The sequence below is a fragment of the Salvelinus fontinalis genome, chromosome 2 (assembly GCF_029448725.1).
Source record: "Salvelinus fontinalis isolate EN_2023a chromosome 2, ASM2944872v1, whole genome shotgun sequence".
Taxonomy (NCBI): domain Eukaryota; kingdom Metazoa; phylum Chordata; class Actinopteri; order Salmoniformes; family Salmonidae; genus Salvelinus; species Salvelinus fontinalis.
The window spans coordinates 10,510,718-10,527,821 of NC_074666.1; the positions used below are offsets into that span (position 1 = coordinate 10,510,718).

At 43.5% G+C, this 17,104-nt stretch overlaps 1 protein-coding gene across 2 annotated transcripts in view; it reads right to left on the reverse strand.

Annotated features, from left to right (window-relative positions):
• LOC129811738 (tyrosine-protein kinase Fer-like) overlaps positions 1-17,104 on the reverse strand; it is a 36,644-nt gene that overhangs the window by 6,179 nt on the left and 13,361 nt on the right. The window contains exons 3-16 of one of the 2 annotated variants that reach the window (XM_055863299.1): positions 15,379-15,552; positions 13,382-13,481; positions 12,944-13,127; positions 12,026-12,163; positions 11,798-11,917; positions 11,470-11,592; positions 10,379-10,568; positions 8,804-8,899; positions 7,898-8,101; positions 7,309-7,431; positions 5,713-5,769; positions 5,446-5,561; positions 5,091-5,185; positions 4,852-4,975 (exon numbers count right to left, since the gene is read on the reverse strand). In XM_055863299.1, the coding sequence (XP_055719274.1) occupies positions 4,852-4,975; positions 5,091-5,185; positions 5,446-5,561; positions 5,713-5,769; positions 7,309-7,431; positions 7,898-8,101; positions 8,804-8,899; positions 10,379-10,568; positions 11,470-11,592; positions 11,798-11,917; positions 12,026-12,163; positions 12,944-13,127; positions 13,382-13,481; positions 15,379-15,552 (1,844 nt within the window). Of the gene's footprint in view, positions 1-4,851; positions 4,976-5,090; positions 5,186-5,445; positions 5,562-5,712; positions 5,770-7,308; positions 7,432-7,897; positions 8,105-8,803; positions 8,900-10,378; positions 10,569-11,469; positions 11,593-11,797; positions 11,918-12,025; positions 12,164-12,943; positions 13,128-13,381; positions 13,482-15,378; positions 15,553-17,104 lie in introns of both variants that reach the window. The other variant, XM_055863290.1, reaches the window with a different exon arrangement.

A 17,104-nucleotide genomic window follows, 5' to 3' on the forward strand; every position in this document is an offset into this window, starting at 1 on the left:
ACTCATCATGGACATTAACATTTTCATATTAACAATATGCCATGAAATAAATGACTGAAATAGTAGGCAATCAGGACACCTAAAACCAACCCCATTTTTAACAGATGGGGAGCTCCACTACCACTGCCCATGTTAAGGTCACCATACTGTCTGTAATCTGATCATGTGAACATTTCTACTTTGCAGAGACAAAAGTAATCCACCAGATTTGGTTGGCCCTGCTGCAGGTGGCTGGGATGACCCGGTATGTGTGTTTGTGTGTGTACACTACAGGGTTGTGTGTGTATGTAAGTATGTGAAAGTGTGTATGCCCCGTATATGCGTGGGTGCGACGTCCATGTGTACACACTCGCAGGACACATTGCACCCTGCATCCCTCCCATTTAAATTTCATTGCTCTCATCTGCAGCCCCTCTGTGGGAAGAGGCCTACAGCTACGCCGGTATCTTTCAAAGCGCTTCTCCTGTCATTTCTGCTGACTGCCGGCACCGAGCCACAGAGTTGGGCTAAATTAGGCTGTCACTCAGGGAGACTGGCCCCGGTGAGATAAGTAAGAGCAATGCACCGGAGATGATTTGATAGCCCCGCTGTGCTGAGATAAATGTAAGACTGATTGCAGCTGCAGCACCTCTCTCTTCTTGCGACTGTCTGGCTTGCTGGAAATACTAGTTTTCACCCGAAAACACAATCTCAAATTGGCCTGGATAGAGAGATATGGCTCAGGGCTTGGTGTGTTACCATCAAAGGTGACAGTGTTGTAAACTGCATTAAGCAGAGAGAGATACATGTTGTCCCCTCACATATCTTACTTTAGAGGGCCTTCTGGCATTACAGAGGGGAAGACATTTCATGGGGTTTAAATTCAGTTAGATTTGTAAATCAAATAAAATGTTATTTGTCACTTGCACCAGATACAACAGGTGTAGACCTTACAGTGAAATGCTTACTTACAAGCCCCTAACCAACAATGCAGTTATGAAAAAATGATTTACTAAAATAAACTGAATAATAAATAAATGTAATATAAAAATTATTAAGGAGCAACAAAAAAACAACAGTAGTGAGGCTATATACAGGGGGTACCGGTACTGAGTCAATGTGCAGGGGCACCGGTTAGCCAAGGGAATTGAGGTAATATGTACATGTAGGTAGAGGTAAAGTGACTATATGAATAGATAACAAACAGAGTAGCAGCAGCATAAAATGGGGGTGGACAATGCAAATAGTCCAGGTAGCCATTTGATTAGATGTTCAGGAGTCTTATGACTTGGTGGTAGAAGCTGTTAAGAAGCCTTTTGGACCTAGAGACTTGGCGTTCCGGTACCGCGTGGTAGCAGAGAGAACAGTCTGACTAGGGTGGCTGGAGTTTTTGACAATTTTTAGGGCCTTCCTCTGACACCGCCTGGTATAAAGGTCCTGGATGGTAGGAAGCTTAGTCAAAGGCACTACCCCCATTCTAGTTTGTTGGTGATGTGGACACCAAGGAACTGGAAGCTCTCAACCTGCTCCACTACAGCCCTGTCGATGAGAATGGGGGCGAGCTCGGTCCTCCTTTTCCTGTAGTCCACAATCATCTCCTTTGTCTTGATCACGTTGAGGGATAGGTTTTTATCATGGCACCAGACTGCCAGGTCTCTGACCTCCTCCCTACAGGCAGTCTCATCGTTGTCGGTGATCAGGCCGACTGTTGTGTCATCGGTAAACTTAATGATGGTGTTGGAGCCGTGCTTGGCCATGCAGTCATGGGTGAACAGGAGAGGACTGAGCCCGCACCCCTAAGGGGCCCCCGTGTTGAGGATCAGCCTGGCAGATATGTTGTTACCTACCCTTACCACCTGGGGGCGGCCCGTCAGGAAGTCCAGGATCCAGGTGCAGAGGGAGGTATTTAGTCCCAGGGTCCGTAGCTTAGTGATGAGCTTTGAGGGCACTACGGTGTTGAACGCTGAGCTGTAGTCAATGAATAGCATTCTCACATAGGTGTTTATTTTGTCCATGTGGGAAAGGGCAGTGTGGAGTGCAATAGAGATTGTATCATCTGTGGATCTGTTGGGGCAGTATGCAAATTGGAGTGGGACTAGGGATTCTGGGATAATGGTGTTGACGTGAGCCATGACCAGCCTAGTAGGCTTCATGCTAGGTTAAGAATAGCTTCATGTATGAAGTTGTGTGTCATATATAGAAGTAAAAATAAGAACTTAACTGAAATACTATTCAAAGCATGAGCAATCTCTTGAACATTAGACAGATAGGGCTATTTGTTGGAATTAGGGCTGTATATCGTATTTTACTGCATACCAGTATTAATGCATGGACTGGTTTGGGCTTTTACTTTACCATCTATAATGGTATTTCAATGTTTGGTTTGTTAAATGTGATATGCAACTCTGTCCGTTTTTATCTTTTACTCCGTTTTCTCCTTGAGTCTTCTTTTCTACCTGTCCTCCTGATTCCCACACCAAGCCCTGCCCCCTGTCACTCAGGGAGAGCATGTGGTTGCCCAACCACGGAGTCACGAACACTTTCTTACCATTCACTCTGCAGTCTGCATGGTCAGATAGATGCAACAAGATATTGGTGACAACAATGCTGATTACCACAAGCTTTCTATAGTTACCCTATTAATTTGTGTACCTTACTGCCTGCAAACTACCGTCTGCTAGTTTGTCTTTTCCTAGCAAGTTGTGCCTTGTGGATAAAATCAATTGTGTTAGCCACTAATGCTAATTGTTCATTAGCTGGCTTGCTAGCTAGCTTACTAAATGTACTTAGAGAATCAGAAAACGTAGCTAGCTAATATAGCATGGTAAACAGATATTTCACCGGATGTATATGTATACCCGCTTAGCGTTTCCATGAAGCCAAGTGTCAGGCAGTGGGAGATGCTGGATTTCGATTAAACATTTGATCTCAACACAGTTCTGTTCCCAAAACTATAATCTGTTACGAACAGAGTGGACTAAGTTGTCAACTTTACCCTAAAGTAAAAAAATAAATAAAAAAAAGGCGATGTTTAGAAGGAGTCCATGGCGAGAAGGAGTCCAGAACGCGTTCTTCAGAGTAAGCGTTCCCTAAAAGAAATATGCAAATGCACGCTACAATGAGCTAATAGGATCTCGTTAGCTCGTGCTTGGCTCTGCCCAGCTCCTTGCTTGTTCTGCCAACTATGACTTATGTGTTCCCATTTGAAACAACGGGCTGTGGTCTATCTTGGTTTAGTTATCAAACTTTGGTACCAGTGCTGGTCTAGGTCTAGACAGGCATGTTGTTTGTGCAACGGCATCGTCTAAATCAGAGAGGAGTAGAGTTCGCCAGCTTTTAGTCCTAAAACTCGGAAATGAGTTACCTCTGGTTCATTCAGCCATCCCTATGGGCAAAGAATAGTTTTTTTTGGATAAACCCCCAAAATAAGGTCTGAGGTTAACACAGGCTTAGGAGATCTTATACATTTTGTTCTATGAGATAATATCAGTCAGTTAACGTGATCTTTATGCAGCATTGGTGTGCTTTGTGCTTTTTTAAGAACATAAATGCTTCAAAATTCATAAAAATGTACGTTAGCTGATGAAGATGAACTCATAGAACAAAACGTATATCTCCTAAGCCTGTGTTTACCACTAGAGATGTGACAAAGGGACAATTTTGCTTAACGTTTAAATTGCAACATCGGGTTTTCCTTTAACACGATAACAGAAAATTTGCCGACTCTTCGAAAGATTCCACATCAATTTACAATGCAGAATAACGGTACTATTAAATATGTATGACCGCTAGACTGAACACACACTTGCAGCCTTAGCGAAGAGACAGAGCAGGCAAGCCAGAGTAAAGGAGAGAGAGGCAGAAGGCAAAAGCGTGCTCATATGTTTTGGTAATCTGCATCTCGCAATGTCTTGTTTTACAAACCTTGCAAATACACCAAGTAGTCTCTTCCTCTCTGGTTTTATGTGAATTACACAACTTTCCCAGGCCTTTATAGCCTATTGGCTATAACAAGAAAATAATGTTTTGTGATAACTGCACTGTGATTTTAATTAAGTGAAGAAAAAAAAACATTGTTTTCGTTTAGGGATTTTTCTTAACACTAAGGATCCCAACTTTGTTTAAACGTTTTAGCGTTCACACCCCTATTTATTCAAAAACTCCATTAATTTCCCCATAGGCTTTGACCAACGAGCCATGGTTGAGTTAGGGCCTACAAAAAGATGCCATTACTATTTCTCTCTATAAGCGAAGCATGCATATGTTAGCTAGCTACATGAGGACAGAAAACATGCAATGTAACATCTAATTAGATTCCCCTGGAAACACTTTGGTTCCTTCCCTCTCAATAATTCATCCCTGGTTTATTCATTCGTTCTCATGTCAAACAACAATGTATTCAAGGTGCTGCCCACTATATTCCAACTATAACATTTAAATAATCATTATATTTCCACGATTCCAACAGTTCACAAATTAACTAGGCCTAGATTTTTGTCCTTTTCATGCAGCCCTGCGTGGCAACGTGTGGAAATGATAACAAAAGTGTAGGAAATGCAGAAATTGAGGAAAACACTGAACATGATTTTTGTTTGAAGTTGGAATGAACTGTATATGGAGAATGAAGAAAGCCAAATTGAAATCACTTACAATTGCTGTGTTGCCACCCTAGGGTTATAAACTACTCCAAGTATATTTAGAACTTTTAATATTAAAAAACATAAAATACCATCACAAATTTGAACAAATATTGTGATATGATATTTTGGCTATGTCGCCTAGCCCTAGTTGGAATACTCTATGGAGAAGAATAAACATACAATATTTCAGATTGATGTTGACAACGCTAAAACAAGGCGAAGATCTCCATACCTGTGGATGCAGTTTTTGAGCTCGAGGTAAGCCATTCCTGCAGCAGCATCTAATGAAAACTTCACCAGCTGTTTGGTCTTCAGGTCTTCCTTCTTCTTCCGTAGAAACGACAAGAAGTCCCCTCCTTCAAATAGGATATAAAATGTATATTCACATTTGTAACACAGTGTTGTAAACACAATTACTTTGGAAATTGCACACCACAATTGAGTCCTAAAAAGTTATGCTACTGGACTTACCTGACACTAGCTCCATCACAATGTAAATAGGCTGTCGTTGTGTGCAAACGCCTATCAGCTTCACAATGTTTGCGTGGTCATATTGTTTGAGGATCCTGTAGATCAAGAAAGTACCAGTATGAGATAATTACATAACTGTCAAATCTCTAATCACCAGATTAAAAGCGTGTGAAGTGAAATAATGTTAGATGAGTGAACAGACGTTTCAAGGTACTCGATGGGACCTGCAAATGATTGACAGCAGACATTTTCATCTTCTGATAGGAACTGGGACATGTGATCCTCTCACCTGGCTCGATAGGAACTAGGACATTCGGCGCATGTGACAAATAAAAATGTGATTTTGTCGTCTAACCTGGCTTCTGATAGGAACTTAATCTTCAGCTCCTGTGGAAGATCCTCTTTACATGTTTTGACTGCCACAGGAGTCTTGTCCCGCAATGTTCCTTTAAATACCTCACCAAAGTTGCCCTAAGAACAAAGAAAAACAGAGATACAGTAACAGAAGTTGCTTTAATCAAACATATATTGACATCAATGATGATGAATGTCAAAACTACTCCAAGATAATATCTGTCCTACAGATGTGGTGAAAATGAAAAGGATATCTAAAATCACTCACTTTGCCAAGAAGCTCTCCAAGAGTAACATCCTCATGGTTGAGTATCCATTTTTTATCCTACAAAAGATGGAACAAAACATAGGCAATTGTAAACACAAGACACAGAACATCCACAAACAGTACAATGAAAACCATACAAAAGCTACTGTGTAACATTGGAGCACCGACCGACTACTTTATATTCAGAATTACTATAATCCGAGGCACAATTACAAAAAAGAAAAATAAACCACAAAAGACCTTGATGCCTCAAAAACATCAGAGAAGGGAAAATAATTTCAAAGTCTTTCCATCTTTGGCCCAGCTCAACATAACATTCCAATGGCCAGTCTCATCCAATAACACAATGATCAAATCCAAATCGCATTCTTCCAAGAGCGAGGTGGTGCCTAATGGTCAAATTTCACAACTTTGCCACGAAGTGCTTGAAGAAAGAGCATTTAAAAACACTTATTATTCCTAGGCTTCAGCAGATCCATTACAGTAGTAATGACAACAACCATTAGCCCCGTGTTGGTGATGGCTGAGGCAATTAAAACACCATTATGTTCATCACCAGCAGGCTAGCTGAAGAGGACTCGAGGTCTTCTCTATGATTAAACCTGGCTATTGACAGTGTTGGCCTATTTTTGCAACACAGAGCGGATATTAAAAAGACATTTGCACTATTATACATTAGAAATATGTCCTGAAAAACATCATACAGGTCTGGAAACCAGGAGTTAATGCTGTCAATTAGGGCAGTGAATTGCCAGGGACCTCACGATGCGATATTATCATGATACTTAGGTGGCGATACGATATGTATTGCGATTCTCACGATTCTATATGTATTGCGATACAATACTGTGATTTTACTGCGATTCGATGTTCCAATCGCATCACTCACCATATGTCTGCTGCTGAGGGATGAGAGTCATGAGAAAACAAGTTTTGATCAGTCATGGAAATAAAAGTGCTGAAAGCAAATTGGATCCTTATTTAAAAAGAATATGGAGAACATACTGGAGCTCTGGTGCAGGTACAGCCAACCAGCGCAAAAATTATATTGCCATATTGTCAAAACGATACGATATAGGTTGTCAAAAATAATAACCTGATATTTTACTGCACATATTTATTCCCCATCACTACCATTGTCAATGGGTAAAATAGCAAGGCGTCTTCTGGAGCACAGTATGATCACTGTGATTCAAAAGAGAACAACCTGGTATTGTAACCGTCTGAGAAGCTCTATTCTAATACATTAAAGTTTAAAAAAAAAGTTTGATAAAAAAAAAAAAAAAGAGTAGTTAGAACTTCCAACAAAAAGTTGTTCAACTGTGATCACAGCACTTTACTGATTCAAACTAAAATATTTAGTTGATGTCAGAAGGGCTTATTCCTGACCATCTATTAGCCTCCTGCCACAAACACCACAAGATAATGAACAACCTAAGCATGCTGATGAGTTTCACAGTGTGATTAAAGGCCTCCATGACAGCTTGATGGCTTTAGCAATAATTACATTCCCAACCCTGTTGTGAGATCACTCATTGACTTTAGATCTGAATCACAGGGTGTATGAACAAAGATAGGAGAGGAAATATGTTTTACCTTGACGACTGGGTTTAAAAGCACCACCCCAGACTTCTTGGTAATAACTTGCTTTGAAGTGTAATGGTGTTCAATTAACTGAGGAATGGTCGGGAAGCCAGTGCCTTCAAAACGATACTGGTTCTGTGGACAAAGAGGAGGCAGAGAGCATGGGATTGATTAATTACAAAGTTGAGTTGGAAGCTTTTCGAATCATCATCTTTTGTGTTACGGAAACAACTTTACAAGCAATTACTAGTAGCTGTCATCTGAACAAATTAAATTAAATACACATCAACCATAGAATTCCTTGCCAATGAATTTCCGTTTCCACCAAGGTGCCTGTGATCTCTCGTTTCTGTATCTTAGTAACAGTCACAAAGCAACCATTGGCTGACGCACATCACATCAAATATAACTGACTACACCTTTATATTTTGTCTCTTTTACTGCTGAAACCTAGTGGCTCTGCAATGAGACAAACCCCTGGTCTCAGATCAGTTTGTGCCATCATGTCAACTCCTTGTCATGCCAAACATGACTCAAACAGATCTTGGACCAGGCTAAGAAACACCTTTAGTTTATTCAGAACTGAACAAGTAGAACTCACGTCTGCAAACTGGATGATGAAGTGTCTCCGCTGTCCCTCTGAGAACACAGACAGGACGTACTCGCCAGGCTTGCCGTGGCTCTCCCGGACCAGGAAGTCTCCCTGCTCTTTGAGCAGCTCCTGGGCCTCGGTCCTGGGGATGGCCCCATGGTACCACTCCTGGTCCCCCAGGGGCTTCTCACTAGTTGGGATCACGTCGAAAAACTGCTGGATACGCACAATGGAATGATATGACATGATATATAATGATATGATGATGATTTGATAATGAAAGTTAGGGATCAATCATCAATTCCTGTTCAATTGCCAGTCAAGAGAGCTATAAGATCTGTCACTCCACTCAGATCAAACAGGCACAATTTGGACGCAATATATATAATACACATATAAGAATATTTTGAAGATAAATACACAATGCAGAGGATGAGAGTACTAGAATTAATGGTCAATAGGGAATTGTCAATGTAAATAGGAGTTGTGTTTCAGTTCAACAGCTGTTTAGAATCTGTGGAATGTCACTCCTGAACTCAGAGCTACGTGTACCACGTTGTCATTGGTCTGTACATTGAGTCGGGAGCAGGATACTGGTTATTTGGCCATTGGCCCAGTGGTACTGCAAGGACTTCTGATTAGTAAACCCCAGGCTAGGGTGTAGGGTTATAAATGGCCCCCTGTTCCTTTGTTCAGTGGAGAAATGCTGAGGACAGAGGAGACTGAACATCTACCTACCAGCATAACATCTTGATTTGTCCTTCTCAAATAAGCCTATTTTTCTCCCCCTGATTTGTTTTGGGGTCTGTGTTATTGAAGAACATCAATTGCTAACGCACAGGATAGTTTCCACACTCACTACACAAGAACACAATACTTTTAAAACCTGTTTTTTTAACAGACTTCAGAACTTACCGATGATGAGCCAAGGACTGATTTGGGAGAGCGGAGGATGCCGGCTAAGGAATGACGCAAGGTGTCAAACTTTGATGTCCTGTCTTTGCCTTTGTCCTGAAAATACAGACATATGGTTGAAAATGTGTTGAGAATAAACAGTTGAGCAAGCCGAATACACTCTACTATAGTGTATAGAGGTTTATAGCTATGACAATGTGCTTACACTGCCCTCTTCTGCTCACCCAACTCTCTGCCGAGAGAGCTAGAGTTGAGAGGCTCAACAGCACCACCATATCATCTACCGCATACTGCAGTTACACTCATACACTGCCCCATTCAAAGCCAAATATCTCAACGTTGGTGAAACATGTTTCACATTTCACTGAAATGACTAAACCAGTGGAAAACTGGTATGCAATGTTTGGTGTTTTTCTTCTGAGCTGGTTTATAACAGGAACATGATTGACACAGAGATACATCTATTTTTAGATCGACATTTCAGTGACAATTGATGAGAAAAGTAAAAAATTGTTTTAATGAAAGTTCAAAGATTCATCACAACAGCATCCTTTAGATGAAAAACCCACTGATTTGCCTGAATGAGTATGTTCATGGAGACAGCACAACAGTGTCCTTTAGATGAAAACCCACTGATTTTCCTGAATGAGTATGTTCATGGAGACAGCACAACAGTGTCCTTTAGATTAAAACCCACTGATTTGCCTGAATGAGTATGTTCATGGAGACAGCACAACAGTGTCCTTTAGATGAAAACCCACTGATTTGCCTGAATGAGTATGTTCATGGAGACAGCACAACAGTGTCCTTTAGATGAAAAACCCACTGATTTGCCTGAATGAGTATGTTCATGGAGACAGCACAACAGTGTCCTTTAGATGAAAACCCACTGATTTGCCTGAATGAGTATGTTCATGGAGACAGCACAACAGTGTCCTTTAGATTAAAACCCACTGATTTTCCTGAATGAGTATGTTCATGGAGACAGCACAACAGTGTCCTTTAGATGAAAAACCCACTGATTTTCCTGAATGAGTATGTTCATGGAGACAGCACAACAGTGTCCTTTAGATGAAAAACCCACTGATTTTCCTGAATGAGTATGTTCATGGAGACAGCACAACAGTGTCCTTTAGATGAAAAACCCACTGATTTTCCTGAATGAGTATGTTCATGGAGACAGCACAAGACAAATAAACATTCTGGCTTACTACTATACAATGAATAGAAAGCAGTAAACTGACACAGTACCAGTATGTGTAAGTGTATAGAAGTAAATATCAGCCGCAAAAGTATCTAGGGCTAACAAAATCATCAAGCAAACACATTTAATCAACAGACGCTATGCAGTATCTCTGAAAAGGTCAGAGAGAGAAGTTCATAGTAGGACAGTGAGTGGAAAGTGCTGCATTCATTCTGATTACAAAGGAAGTAATATCCCGGAATCCACACTGATGTTCTCCGTTTCACCATGGTTCACAATCACATATCAGATTGGATTCCGACTTGACAAGTAAATCCTTCCTATTCTAAAACCAACAACGGTCAACTCCACAACAATAACCACTCACTCACCATGGAGTTGACGGAGCGCGCGTCGTCCTCGTAGTTGACCATGGGGGGAGGCTCCTTGCCCTCGTTCTCCTGCATCTTGTGGTCAAGCAGGTCCTTCTGGGCGCCCAGCTTGGCTTCTGTGCAGCGTAACAACTGGACCGTTTGCCTCAGCTCCTCCAAAGACTGCTTCTGACTGAGCAGCAGCACCACACTGATGGAGGGAGGGAGATGGAAAGAGAGAATGAGTGTGGTGTGAGAGACAGGGAGAGAGAAGCGGAGAGATGGAGAGACAATGTGAGAGAGTGAAAAGAGAGAGAGAAAGAGGTCAGGCTCTGGCGCTAGTCTGAAATCAAACAGTATTACAACTACTTAATCCACCTCTCGGAACAAGGATGTGGAAAATTATTTTCTAGTTTGCGTTCCACCAGAGGGATATATAGCCTACAGTGTGACCACTGAGCTGTTTCTGTGCTCTGATTAATGGGTGTGAAGACATTTCACTCAAAACAATTTAGTCAAACACCCAACAAACATTGCTGTGGAAGCAGAGGGCCGTTTTTAAAAGTGTTGCTTGCCACAGAAGGGATAAAACCTATACGCACAATTCTTCACAAAAAACAACTTCTCAACTGTCCTAATCACTTTACTAATGTTTTCAAAAAGAGAACTTCAGACAGGATAAAAACTAGCCTAGGCCATACAACCAGTCCTCATCCTTAATCACACCTGTAGCTGAGACTTCACATGGGGATGACTGGACAGGCCTGATAATATCATCGTATCTTACAGGGGATTATCCAGCAGACCCTGAAATATGTGCTGAGCCCTGTGCTACAGACATAGCTCTGTCTATTGTACCCTGTCCGCCTAAATGAACCTTCACATCATTCGTGCTCCTAGAGTTAGATCATGGCCAATCGAGCTTCTTAGAAACAACGACAAACTTGGAATCTATTAAGCTAGTCACTAATGGTCTCCGTTGTCATTGTTTAATGGCACGTGTACAACTGAAAGCCATGAGATTGAGGAAAACATCTAACACATGCTATGGGAGATAATCTTATCGAGAACGCAAGAATCATTAGAGCTGTATTGTTATGGTAGCAACGTACTCAGACTTCTTTTCACATGTTTTGGTGGACTCATCAAGCTTGTTTTCCAAGTCTTGCATGAGATCCTCCTTGGTGCGTAGGCTCTGCTGAGTGAGGCCCAGCTCATCTGATGTGGATTTCAGCCTGCGGAAGGAGATAGTGGATTAAAGTGTATCTGACCTTTGACACAATCAGTCAGCCAACAGAGGTACACACTATATCCTTAGTCAATAGGAGATGCTGTACGGATTGATTCCTTGCACCCTCCTCTCACCTTTTCAAAACGTCAGAGAACGAGACAAGGTTAATGACGGCAGTACTCTCCTCCCTTCATACATTTTCTACTCACATCGCTTGTAAACTGTCTGCAGTCAAATTGTTCCATAGGATCTCGTTTGCTTGAAGATTCTCGGTTTCCTCCAACAGTGAGACGTCAAATTCTACATTTGGTTCTTTGGTTTCTGGAGACCTGGAAGATGATGATACTTCATGTTAACCAAAATTAGAAATTGAAATAAAGTACTGTTATTGAAGCATAAATAGGTAACATTTCAAAGGCCTTAAACTAAAAGCCTACCTGTGAACCTCAATGAAGTGTTCATACTCTGACACAGGATCAATTTGGTCGATGGAGGTGTGGATTTCTTTGTGGACTTTCACTATTTCATCAGTTAAGAGACTGGTTATTTCACTGTATTCCTCCAAAATCCCCTTCCTGAAAATGACGGAACAGTCAGAAAATCATATATTTTTTTTAAAATAAAGAAATCAAGGTTAAAATTGAGGTAAGCGTATGCTCAGTATATGAAAGGCTTAAAAACACACATTTGCGTGACTCGAGGATCATACAGATGGACAGCTCTGCGGGTTTATGAACCGGGATAGACACATTGTCATTCTAAAACCCATTGTATTTCTCACTCAGTTCAGAAATATCATTTCAGTGGAGGAACTCTGAATTGTTCTCCTGTTATTAACATCTGTCTAAGACTTAAAAAACGTTGTGATTAAAAACACAGCTTAAGCAGGACATTCTGAACAAGAGGGTGCCCCCGCCTCCTAGTAATCCTACGATCGCTATGAAATGATGGGATTAAGCCTCATCTGGGATCTAATCCCATGCGACACCAAGAAGAACCCTTGCAAATAGTTATTCATTTACGTATTACAATTTCCAAAGAATGTTTACGTCGCCTGACTTGTTAGGGCGTCACATATCTGATGACTCATAACCTGCAGTGTGCTGCTGGACGTCTAGGATGGACACTGCAGAAAAGGAACACTGCACACAGTGGCATATGCACCCAAGTGTGTTCAACATTTCAACCCTTAGACCATCATCGGGGTTCAACCCAAGGGTCGAGACGCAACGAAGCAAAGCACAATCTACTTGTTAATCTACTTTAACCTTCAAGATATTCTCAAGCTCATTGAATGAATCTTTACATAGTGTATCCCTTGTTAATCTCTGCTGGAGCCACACACACACACTCACAGTGCACTGATCATCTCCTCCTGCATCTTCTGCAGGGAGTCGAGCAGGAGGGGCAGCGTGGTGTCGTGGTAGTGCTCCTGGTGGAGCTGGGCGCTCCGCACCGCCAGCACGTACTGGTTGTGGAGGTTGTGAAGCTTCATGGTGGCCTTGTCGTAACGCTCCCTCGCCTTCTCCGGCTCCTTGCCTGAAAACAAACCCAACAAGTGCTGTACTGCTGGTTTGTCTGGAGGAGGTTTAAAATGGTTGTGCCTCATCATCCGCCGCCCAAGATATGTCGGTCAGATGATCTCCCTCTGCAGGGTTTGGTGACAAATGTATTGATGCACTTCAGCTGGTCTCGAATAAGACTTCATATATTTCCTCCAAGATAAACTGCACTACTATGAATCATTACATTAAACGTATATTTTTCTGTAAATAATCAGGAGAAATTCTTACCTTTCACCATTGCGTCTCTGTATTTTTCTTTGGCACTGTGGGCATCCTTTGTTAATTGTCTGTAGGTGCCTTTTAACTTTTCTAGGTCGCTTTTTGTCACCTAGGAGAGATCATATCGGAAACATCATCACATTCTCTCGTACATTGGTTCCCAAACTTGTTATAGTCCCGTACCCCTTCAAACATTCAACCTCCAGCTGCATACCCCTCTAGCATCAGGGTCAGCGTACTCTAAAATGTTGGTTTTTGCCATCATTGTAATAAGCCTGCCACACACACACTATACGATACATTTATTAAACATAAGAATGAGTGAGTTTTGTCACAACTCGGCTTATGGGAAATGACAAAGAGCTCTTATAGGACAGGGCACAAATAATAATAATCAATAAGTCTGCCCTTTATTTAACCATCTTACATATAAAACCTTAATTGTCCATCGAAAATGGTGAATAACTCACCACAGGTTAATGAGAAGGGTGAGCTTGAAAGGATGCACATAACTCTGCAATGTTGGGTTGTATTGGAGAGAGTCTCAGTCTTAAATCATTTTCCACACATAGTCTGTGCCTGTTTTTAGTTATCATATTAGTGAGGGCCGGGAATCCACTCTCAAATAGGTACGTGGTTGCAAAGAGCATCCGTGTCTTAACAGCGTGATTTGCCAAGGCAGGATACTCTGACCGCAGCCCAATCCAGAAATCTGGCAATGGCTTCTGATTAAATTCAATTTTCAAAGAACCACCTGTTGCAATTTCGATGAGGCTCTCTTGTTCAGATATTGGTAAGTGGACTGGAGGCAGGGCATGAAAGGGATAACGAATCCAGTTGTTTGTGTCATCCGTTTCGGGAAAGTACCTGCGTAATTGTGCACCCAACTCACTCAGGTGCTTCGCTATATCACATTTGACATTGTCCGTAAGCTTAAGTTCATTTACACAGTAAAAATCATACAAAGATGGAAAGACCTGTGTGTTGTCCTTGTTAATGAAGACAGAGAAGAGCTCCAACCTCTAAATCATAGCCTCAATTTTGTCCCGCACATTGAATATAGTTGCGGAGAGTCCCTGTAATCCTAGATTCAGATCATTCAGGCGAGAAAAAACATCACCCAGATAGGCCAGTCGTGTGAGAAACTCGTCATCATGCAAGTGGTCAAACAAGTGAACATTATGGTCAGTAAAGAAAACTTTAAGCTTGTCTCTCAATCCAAAAAAACGTCTCAATACTTTCCCCTTGATAACCTGCGTACTTTTGTATGTTGTAAAAGTGTTACATGGTCGCTGCCCATATCATTGCAGAGGGCATAAAATACATGAGAGTTCAGGGGCCTTGCTTTAACAAAGTTAACCATTTTCACGGTAGTGTCCAAAACGTCTTTCAAACTGTCAGGCATTCCCTTAGCAGCAAGAGCCTCTCGGTGGATGCTGCAGTGTACTCAAGTGGCGTCGGGAGCAACTGCTTGCACGCGCGTTACCACTCCACTATGTCTCCCTGTCATGGATTTTGCACCATCAGTACAGATACCAACACATATTGACCACCAAAGTCCATTTGATGTCACAAAGCTGTCCAGTACTTTAAAAAATATCCTATTGTCCTGGTTTGCAGTGGTTATTTTAAATAGACAAAATGATTTGCTTTTCTTCCAAAAACAAGGACATTTCTAAGTGACCCCAAACTTTTGAACGGTAGTGTGTGTGTGTGTGTGTGTGTGTGTATATATAAATATATATACACACACACACATATGTATACACATACATATTGTGTGTATATATGTGATTTACATTTTTATTGTGTGTACCCCAGTGTGGGAATACCTGGTCTAGTCAAAGAAAACAAACATGTCCTGATCTAACTGCAGGATTAGCATTTTAGCCACACTACAAGTGCCTCTTTCACATGTGTGAAACACCCTGTCAACAATGCCCCATATCACCACAAATAAAGTCAATACTAGGCTAAATGTGAGTGTGTTTGTGTGTATACAGTACCTTGTTCATCTCGGACTCGATCTGTGTGTGGATGCTCTGGTAGCTCTTCTTAACCTGCTGCTTGTCTTTGATCATCATAGTGAGTCTGTGCAGAGGGCCAGAGTTCAGCTCCTCCGCGTGACACTTCATGATCTGACTCAGCTGTTCTGTCTGCTGGACCATGTGGGCCCAAGACTGGAGAGATGGGAGAGGAAGAAAAGAGAAAGATAGAAGAGAGGGAGAGGTAGAGAGGGAGGTGTAGAGAGGAAGCGGATTGAGAGAGAGAGAGCGAGAGAGCGAGAGAGAGGGAGAGAGGGAGAGAGCGAGAGGGAGCGAGAGGGAGGGAGGGAGCGAGGGAGGGAGCGAGAGGGAGGGAGGGAGCGAGAGGGAGGGAGCGAGAGAGAGGGAGGGAGCGAGAGAGAAGGAGCGAGAGAGAAGGAGCGAGAGAGAAGGAGCGAGAGAGAGAGAGAGAGGGAGGTGTAGAGAGGAAGCGGATTGAGAGAGAGAGCGAGAGGGTGGGAGAGAGAGGGAGAGAGCGAGAGAGGGAGAGAGCGAGAGAGGGAGCGAGAGGGAGCGAGAGGGAGGGAGGGAGCGAGAGGGAGCGAGAGGGTGCGAGAGGGAGGGAGGGAGCGAGAGGGAGGGAGCGAGAGGGAGGGAGCGAGAGAGAGAAGGAGCGAAAGAGAAGGAGCGAAAGAGAGAGAGAGAGGGAGAGAGAGAGGGAGAGAGCGAGAGGGTGGGAGAGAGAGGGAGAGAGCGAGAGAGAGCGAGAGAGAGGGAGGGAGTGAGAGAGAGGGAGCGAGAGCGAGAGAGCAAGAGAGAGAGCGAGAGAGCAAGAGAGCGAGAGAGAGAGAGAGGGAGCGAGAGAGAGCGAGAGAGAGGGAGCGAGAGAGAGAGAGAGAGGGAGCGAGAGAGAGAGGGAGCGAGAGAGAGAGGGAGCGAGAGAGAGAGAGAGGGAGCGAGAGAGAGAGAGAGGGAGCGAGAGAGAGAGAGAGAGATGGAGAGAGAGAGAGAGGGAGCGAGAGAGAGGGAGAGGGAGCGAGAGAGAGAGGGAGAGGGGGTGGGCAAGAGAGAGGGAGGGAGCGAGAGAGAGGGAGGGAGCGAGAGAGAGGGAGGGAGCGAGCGAGAGAGAGGGAGGGAGCGAGCGAGAGGGAGCGAGAGAGAGGGAGGGAGCGAGAGAGAGGGAGGGAGCGAGAGAGAGGGAGGGAGCGAGAGAGAGGGAGGGAGCGAGAGAGAGGGAGGGAGCGAGAGAGAGGGAGGGAGCGAGAGAGAGGGAGGGAGCGAGAGAGAGGGAGGGAGCGAGAGAGAGGGAGGGAGCGAGAGAGCGAGAGGGAGCGAGAGAGCGAGAGGGAGCGAGAGGGAGCGAGAGGGAGCGAGAGGGAGCGAGAGGGAGCGAGAGGGAGCGAGAGAGCGAGAGAGCGAGAGGGAGCGAGAGAGCGAGAGAGCGAGAGGGAGCGAGAGAGCGAGAGGGAGCGAGAGAGCGAGAGAGCGAGAGGGAGCGAGAGAGCGAGAGGGAGCGAGAGAGCGAGAGGGAGCGAGAGGGAGCGAGAGAGCGAGAGGGAGCGAGAGAGCGAGAGGGAGCGAGAGAGCGAGAGGGAGCGAGAGGGAGCGAGAGAGCGAGAGGGAGCGAGAGAGCGAGAGGGAGCGAGAGAGAGAGAGGGAGCGAGAGAGCGAGAGGGAGCGAGAGAGCGAGAGAGCGAGAGGGAGCGAGAGGGAGCGAGAGAGAGGGAGCGAGAGAGAGGGAGCGAGA